The sequence below is a fragment of the Mustela nigripes genome, chromosome 14, assembly GCF_022355385.1.
Source record: "Mustela nigripes isolate SB6536 chromosome 14, MUSNIG.SB6536, whole genome shotgun sequence".
NCBI classification, from domain to species: domain Eukaryota; kingdom Metazoa; phylum Chordata; class Mammalia; order Carnivora; family Mustelidae; genus Mustela; species Mustela nigripes.
This window is the reverse complement of record NC_081570.1, coordinates 9,406,194-9,414,765: the sequence shown is the minus strand read 5'-3', so window position 1 is coordinate 9,414,765 and position 8,572 is coordinate 9,406,194. Positions and strand designations below refer to the sequence as shown.

Sequence of the window (8,572 nt, the reverse complement as noted above, 5' to 3'; positions counted from 1 at the left end):
CGACGCGGGGTTAGTAACAAGTCACAACACCGCGAGACAATCAGAGCCACGTACTGTAGGGAACGTGGAGCGCGCTCCGGCTCTCTGCCAAGCCCCCTGCCGGCCCTGCGCTCCCCTGGCCCTGATGACGTGAACCAGGAGATGCCCACGTGACCTGGCGGCGGGAGGCGCATGACGTAGCGTGACGCAGCGTCGGGCTGCTCGTGACCTGGCACTCGACGTCAGAAGGAGGAGCACCCGGGGCGAGGGCGGGGGAACGGTTGCCCGGGCAACCGGAACGCGGCCAGCCCTGGAGTCTGCGCCGCGGCGCCCTAACCCTTCCGGGGCAGCTGGCGCAGGGTGTGCGGGGCTCCCCACGGCCCGCTCCCGCCCCCAGCGCCGCGCTTCCCCGGTCTCCGCGGGCCACCCGGGCGGGCTTAAGGACCTGCCCAGCACCTGGCGGGGTTGAGTCTCTGGAGCCCGTCCCCCAGTCCTGGCGGTGCCCTGCACCAGGCACAGCTTGACGCTCAGAACAAGCATAGGGAGACCCCGTCTGATGCAAATCCCTGGGGCGCCCTTGATTCAGTGGTCTGCCTGAGGCCCGGATGCTTGTTTCCAGACATGCTTCGGGCGTTAAAGTTATTGGGCCCTGCAGAGCTGGTCAGCCCGGTAGCAATCCCCCCCACACACACCCCGCCCGGGCTTCTGATGCGACAGATGGGCGTGGGAGGGGGGTGCAGACACCAGGGATTTCTCCTTTAACAATCAGCCAGGTGATCCCAGAGGGGTATAAGTTAACTTTAAGCAAATGTAGTGGTGGCTAGAATCCAGGAAGCTGGGTGATCGTCCCCTTATACAAACAAGGAGCCAAGCTGAGGCCAGTGGAAGCCCAAGCAAGGTCACGTGGCCAATAGGGCGCGCACCTGGGACAGAACCCATAGTTTTAAACATATGCTTCTCATCCTGCCAGGCACCTGGGGGGAGCCGAAGTCCAGCAGCCAACTGCTATGCTCTGGGTAGCTGGGGACTGACCTCTGTTGTCGTGTTCCCACCTGCCAGGTGGCTGGAGAGCTGGAGGAACCAGCAGCAGAGGCAGCAGCAAGAGGCAAGTAGGAACACAGAACTTTGGGCCCTAAAGGGCTGAATGCAGTTCCAGCCTACATCTGCCGGCTGTGTGACCCCGGGACAAATTGCTTAAGGTGTCTAGCCTGTTCCTTCATCTGTGAAATGGCTGTCGAGGTACCCTTCCTGCTGGGATGCCCTGATAGGAAAAAATGAATGTGCGGGGAGTATCTGGCCCATGGCAGTTCACAGTAAATGGTCCCTAAAAGGTCAGCCGTGGGCTTGGAATCACTGCTGCACAGGCAGACTTACTGGGTAGGATCCAGCACACCTGTCACAGTTGAGTTCCAGATCAACAATGAGTGATGCCTTGTTTTAAGTGTAACTATGTCCCAAATATTGCACAAATAAAAGCATACAATGGGATTATTAGGCCATAAAAAGGAATGAAGTGCTGATACGTACTGCAGCCTGGGTACGCCTCGAAAACACGGAGTGAAAGCAGCTAGTCGTAAAAGATCACACACCATGTGATTCTATTTACGTGAAATGTCTAGGAAGGGCGAACCTAAGGATAGAGAGTAGACCTGTGGCTGCCTAGGGCACCCAAAGGGAGAAATCGGGAGCGACTGCTAACGGGTATAGGATTTCTTTCGGGGATGATTGAAGATGTTCTAAAATTGAATGCAGTGATGGTTGCGCAATTCCAAATATAAAAAACAAAACACAAAACAAAAAAACCCCGATTTGTACACTGACTTATGTGGGTTCATTGTACGGTACGTAAAAGCAATCCCAATAAAGCTAAAGAGGAGAATGTATTGACAATCACAGAGTCCTGTCTAGCCTCAGTGAAATGGCTTAGCTTCCTCGCTGGCAGGGAGGGAGAGTGATCTGAGGACAGAGTAAACTGCTCACCCCGCAGGATATTTCCACAGTGAGCTTCCTTGAAACCTCGCGTTGCTCTCATTGTCGGAATGGGGCCTCCGGGGCCCGCCTCAACCCACCCACCCCCACCCCACAGAAATTGCCAAAATGGACGCAAAACACAGAAACCAAAATGATCACTCCCAGGCTTGTTGCTTACAATCGCGCTTCACACTTTTATTGTTAATTTTCTTCACATGGCAGATACAGAACCGTTCTCTTCCGTGATCCACACCCATGCCCGAAAACCACCACTGACCAGGAAACACCACTCTTTAGAAGACCACCCCCCCGCCTCCGTCTTTGTGACTGGGACACTCGTAGCCTTTTCTGCTGGTCTGAGAGGGTCGAAGGCTGATCCACACATTTGCACATGCAGAAATTAGTGTCCCCCAGTCCCCCACAACATTTTCTGGAATTCACCGTTGGTTGAAAGTGACTTTCGAAGCTTTGGATTCGTGAGCCTTCCTTGCCGCTGCAAACGGGAACCCTCAGAACCGAGAGGCTGGGGTACAGTTCGTGAGTGTCGACATTTATGGGACAAAACCGTATCGTTAGGATAAGGAACAGCCACAGCTTTTCATGCTTGTGAGGGTTAATTTTCGGAGTGGGCAAAAGGATGCCAGCTTATGGAAGTTGGAAACAAACGATGGTTTGGAGCTGGGTGGCAAGTTGGAAAACTGAATGGAGGCCGGCGATCGGCACTTTTCTGCCCATGTGAGGGTCTCGTGAGACCTTCCTCCCGGACCATCGTCAGACCCTACACTGCAGCCAGTCGACTGATTAATTAAATAACACAAGTTATAAAACTTTAAAAAGGGGGCATTTACAGTCAGGGACATAAATACGTGCTTTTAAAAGTGTCTACGTACATATTTACAGAGTTGCAAGATCAACCATAGTAGCCCTGAAAAAAAAAGTCCCTTTTTGTGTGTGACCACTCACGTCCTTCCAAGTGCTGTCCTTCCACTGTGGTTCAGCACATCACGACTGAAAGTAGCTGAGAAAACAGCGCTAAAGTGGTCTCAGACATCCGTGTCTAGGGTCTGCCCCAAAGGCACAAACCCCAAGACCCTCACTGAACTGGGTCCAAACTCCTGCTCTGCTCACCCGTTTCTCCGAGACACGGAGTGGTCCCGTGCGAAGCGGAAGCCAGCTCCATCATTCCCTGGCAGGCGACTGGCCTCTGGAAATCTCTTCTCTCCCCTGTGCTTCTTAATCCTCCAAGTTATTTTTCATTTCCCAATTTTTGTTTCCCTTTTCAGCTAATCTGAGGAGGTCAGCCACTAAAGGTGTTGATGGTCCCACCAAGGGAGGCAAAAGAAGCACAGCAGAGAGGGGTGCGGCGTGGGGGCGGGGAGCCCTCCTCCTCCCCCCACATGCTGTCCCATCCCCTGCCTCTCTCAAGGGAGGAGCCAGATCTGCAAATGGGGACAGGGACTTTCTCCGGAAATGGACTGAGTAGAATTTTAAATCTCAAGCCAGCAGCTCAGGCAAAGAAGGGAGGTTTTCGAAGTGCGCAGGCCAATGAGGTCAATCAGTGAGGGTCCGACACGTCCACACGCCGCTGATTCCCAGAGATGGTGGAAGGCTGGGGAAGGTGGGGTGGTTAAAAGGGAAACTCGGCCTCCTCCGGAAGGCCTTCCTCAGACAGGACTGGAGCCGACCCCTGAGCCAGCCCACAGTCCCCGCCATGGCAAAAGACAACTCGAGAAGCAAAAAGCAGGATCAAGGAGCTCTTGAAAAATTGCATAGTAGGAGAGGCCCCCCGCCCCCAGCAGGAAGGCTGAGCTGCAGAACACGGTCCCAGCGGCTGCACCCAAGTGTTGTCCATGGTGTGGAATCAGCTGCCTTCCTGCCTCCCTGGGGTTTGGGACCCTCGTCTGAAGACCACACACACGCACACGCACACGCACTCTTCCTTTCTCTCGCAGGCTCATGAAAGTGGAATAGGTCGGTACTCCCTGCAGGGCAGAAGGCCAGTCCCTTTGGCTTCACTGATTCCAGGTCACTTCAGGTGCTGAGGAGAAAAAGAAAAGAAAAACGGTAACAGTGGCCGCATCCTCAGTGCCTACCCTGGGCCGCTGAAGCATCACCTCACTTAATTCTTACAAGTAAAGGACTAACCGTGGAACACCCGGGTGGCTCAGTGGGTTAAGTGTCTGCCTTCGGCTCAGGTCATGATCCCGCCCTGGGATCGAGCCCCGCTTCGGGCTCCCTGCTCAGTGGGGAGCCTGCTTCTCCCTCTGCCTGCTCTGGCTGCTGTGTCCCCCGCTTGTGCTCACGTGCCTGCTCTTGTTTCTCTCTCTCTCTGACAAATAAATACAATCTTTTTAAAAAATGAAAAATAAAAGGACTGACTGCGGTACACCACTGACACACAGAAAAGCACAGCCTGATGCATGTTCACTGTGAACACGCCTGCGTGAGCCGCTCCCACGTAGGAAACCGAACATGACTCACCTCCCCTTCGCCCCCATCCCAGGCTCTCTTCTAGGACCACTGCTAACCCTCATCCCCAGAATAAACACTCTGACTTCTATCACCATAGACTGATTTTGTCCATTTTTAACTAAAATAAGTGGAATCAATCCGTCCGTATACTTTGCATCTGGCTCCTTCTGCACATGTCTGGGATCCATCCCTCCCGAGCCCATGCGTGCGGTTCCGTCCACCTCCTTGCTACGGGAGTCTGCTGGAGGATCGTGCCTCCTTCATCTGGCTGGTCCACGGCCAAGGACAAATGGGCAGTTTCCAATCTGGGGCCACCCTGAGTCATGCTTATCTATGTCTGGAGGACACGTGCAGGGGCACATGTGTGCACACTTCATCCAAGCAGAAGTGCTGGGCGTGCACACGTAATGTATGACCTCCCCCGTGTGCGGGTTCTGGTGGGCATGCACACGCATTCCCACCGCGTGTCTCCCTGGTGGTGTAACTGCTGGATCCGGGGACACAGATGTTCACTTCAATCAATCCTGCCAAAGACTCTGCCACAGTCAACTACGTCACCACCTGATTTCATTCTAATGCTTCCAACAACCCTCACGCAGGTGACACAGATCCCCAGATCCCCATTTGGCACGGAAAAACAGAGGCTCAGAGAGGACAAGTGATTTTTACAAGGTCAGGCTGATGACAAGCGGCAGCCATGGGACTTGAACCGGGTCAAGCCCACTTCAGAGCCTGTGAGTGCTTTTGGTTCCGGGGGACCGGCTTCTCCTGCGTGCCTCGGCCACAGACACCCCACCCACAGTCCCTGACCCTGAGCCAGGAATGGAGGTGGTTGGGGGTGCTGTCAGGACTTAGTAACACTTGTTGCCCGGGCCTGAAGATGAGCCTGGCGTCGTGCTGGGCCAAGTTCAGGCGCTCCGTTCTCTCGCCCTGCGGACCTGGTCATCAGTGCTAGAACTGCCACTCTGACCACTAACTAGTATTATTATTACTCTACCACTGCTGTGATGATTGGCTGAGAACAACGGTAACAGCCGCGCCAACTGACTGCAGACTTATGACATAGCAGGCAGGCGCTTTCCTAAGGGCTTTTCATATACTAACCTGCGCCCTCCTTATGGTACACCCATGAGACAGATATGACTAGTAACCCATTTTGCAGATGGGCAAACTGAAACACAGAGAAGTGAAATACCTACCAGGATTGCTGGATTCACCTCCAGAAAATGCACACTTAAACCACTACACTGAGTCCATTCCAACTCCCCCCCCACAAAATCTCTTGATGGGGCACTAGATGAGGGTACCTTAAAGAAACAGGGGCCTCCTTTCCTAGTGGAGGCCTGTGTGTGTCCCAAATGAGCCAGGGGAGAAAAAGAACACAGAGACAGGGGCCAGCCGTAGGAGTGGCCTGCATTTCCTCCATCTGGTGTGGCTGGGGTGTGTCACCTGCAGGTCATCAAGTGGGATCCACAAAAGAAGCCAGCCTGCCTATCCCCAGCCCGAGGAGCAGCCCTCCAGGGTGGGGACCCCAGCAGCAGGGGCTGTGGGTTGGACCACTGGGGCTGGAGGGGAGCAGAGGCTGTCGGGTAGGGGGAGGGTTCTTGTCACCCCACCCAGCCCCTAGAACCCCAGGAGACAACCAGTGTTGGGAAGCCTACCCAAGGCCAGCGGCAGCCGAGGGAAAGATCAGGGAAGTGGCCAAATGAGTGAGAGACGCCAAGCCCTTCCCTGGACAGCCCCCTCAAGGACCCCAGGGCCCAAGTGTGCTGGCCTCAGGCAACAGAGAGAGACAGAGAGCACGTGCTGGGGCATTTTCTTGCAGGACTAGACAGGGTGGTGTGTTTTATGCCAAAAAGTGAACAGAAAGCCCTGGGCTTTCCACAATTTTGATAAAGGCCAGAGGAGGGAGGCACACGAGAAGTCAGCCGTGGAGAAAAGGCGAGCTCCTCATTGGGTTCCGACTGTTGAGTTAACCAGCCAGAGCCTCTAAGCGGGCAAGGGCGGCAGGGAAGGCGCAGTCCCAGGGCCTGGGCACTCCCAAGGACATCACTCTTTCCCCAAACAGACAGGACATCACTCTTTCCCCAAACAGACCCCATAAGCACAACGACTTTGAGGGGGGCAGCACAGAGCCCTTGGAGTCCTCTCTAAATTCGGGGAGTCAGATGCCTCCAGCTCTGCCTCCAGCTCTGCCACCTGCCCCTGTGTCTGTCTCCCTCCCTGTGAAATGGGGATTCTGACGCACACATCTTTCCCATGCTAAAATCCTCTGTCACAGCACTTAAAAAATCATTCTGCAAACATGTGGAACTGCCCCTCTCCCCGGCCAAATTCATACGGGGAAGCCCTTACCCTCAGTGTGACGGGATTTGGAGGTGGGGCCTCTGGAAGGTGTGAGGTTTAGATGGGGTCAGGAGGGTAGGGGCCCCTGTGACCAGTTTGGTGACCTCACAAGAGACACCAGAGCTTCCTCTTTCCACTACTGAGGACACAGCAAGACAGTGGCCTCTGTAAGCCAGGAAGAGGGTCCTCACCAGAACCCAGCCATGCTGGTGCCCTGACCTCAGATACTCAGAGGCTTAGCCTCCAGCATGGAGGCTAAATGTCTTGTCTAAGCCCCAGAGTCCACGGCACTCTGTTATGCAGCCTGAGCTTATACAAACAGTAGAAGTATGGTGTTTTTAAAATCATATTATATATATATATATATATATATATATATATATATATATATATCATATATCATATATTACATCCATATAATTTTAATTATATATATATATAAATATAAATAAATCAGTCACAGACCTAAATTACTTTGGGCCTCTACTCATCTGAACATCTTGCTGGGGAAGCTGCACATGTCTGCCAGTAAGGGAAGAGAAGGCATCCTTCCAGGGTCATGCCACGGCCCCCGGGGGCAGAGCCTGAATTAGCAGTGCTCGGCAAACCCCGCATCGCCACCAGAGACTGAGTGGCCGACGGTCACGGCCCAGTCCGTGGCCCAATCGATCCAACTACTCCCGGCTCGGCCTTGGGCCATAAAGAACACCCGCTCTGGGCTGTAGGCTACACCCTGGCGCCCATCAACACAGACGTCCACATGGCAGCGGCCACCACAGGGAGGGGCCCGGGCTGTGCCGGGATTCAGAACTGTCCTGGGGCCTCTCCTCTCCAGGGCCTTCCAGTTCTGCGCTTTGCGCACATTTTAACTCTGCCCCCTAGCATTCTGACTCAGGGGCACGTGCCCTCTCTGGACCTTGTTCTGGAGACACAGGCTGAGTTCTGGCTCAAGACAAGAGTCCCTGGAGAAAGCGGATTTTGTTTCCATGCCGCTCCCTGATCCCCAGAGAAATAAAGCCCAGAGCCTCCCGCAGCTTCAGGAAGGGAGGAGCGAGTGAGCCCACCAGGTAGCAGGACAGGCAAAGGGAGGAACGTATAGGACAGAAGACCCCAAAGTTTCAGAGTTCAGTCCATTCTTGCCCGAAACAACTGTGTTCTCATCCTGAACAACCCTTGCTGCATTAAGCAGGGATCCCCACACCTGGATGTGTCCCAGAATCATGGGGCCACCTGCTAATACAGATTCCCAGGCCCTGCACACCAGGATGCTTGTTTAGTAAGTTTGGAGTTGCACCTTGGGGTCTGTATTTTTAACTGGTGCCCCCGTGTCCTGGCACATGGGGTCCTCCCATCACCGTCTCAGGGACAGAAGACACGCCACGTCACCAACAAAGAAGTCCAGGCCCGCTAAAGCTCACTGGCCAAGCCCAGCCCCCCTGGAGAGGGAAAGTCCAGCTTCTATGATGGAATTCAGGTTTTACCACCAGAAAATCTAGAAAGAGACTTCAGGTTCAACATTAAGTTTACGTTTTATATTTGCAGAATACTATTACTTTCACTTTCAAACACATTGTGGGAGTAAAGACCACACAATCTTCTGTGGGCTTAAAGCCTCTAGAAGTCTCGAGTAAGTGCTGGCTGTTGTGGTTGTCCCTGCCATTCTTAATTAAAAGTCACAGCTAACTGCGAGTCCTAAAATAGCTAGTGACTGCGAGTGCTGTCTGTGCACCAGGCACTTTCTACCTGTTTTGCATACACGTGACACTTGTGATTCTGTCCTCCCCATTTTACTGATGTGGAAACT

At 53.7% G+C, this 8,572-nt stretch overlaps 1 protein-coding gene across 4 annotated transcripts in view; it reads right to left on the bottom strand.

Annotated features, from left to right (window-relative positions):
- Positions 1–2,123: 2,123 nt before the first annotated feature.
- Positions 2,124–8,572, bottom strand: part of PRDM2 (PR/SET domain 2) — a 125,917-nt gene continuing 119,468 nt past the window's right edge. For all 4 annotated transcript variants that reach the window (XM_059375967.1, XM_059375968.1, XM_059375971.1 and 1 more), the window contains one exon: positions 2,124–3,988. Coding sequence is in view for 1 of the 4 variants with exons in the window: in XM_059375971.1 (XP_059231954.1) it covers positions 3,963–3,988 (26 nt within the window). In the remaining 3 variants the exon portion in view is untranslated. The remainder of the gene's footprint in view (positions 3,989–8,572) is intronic.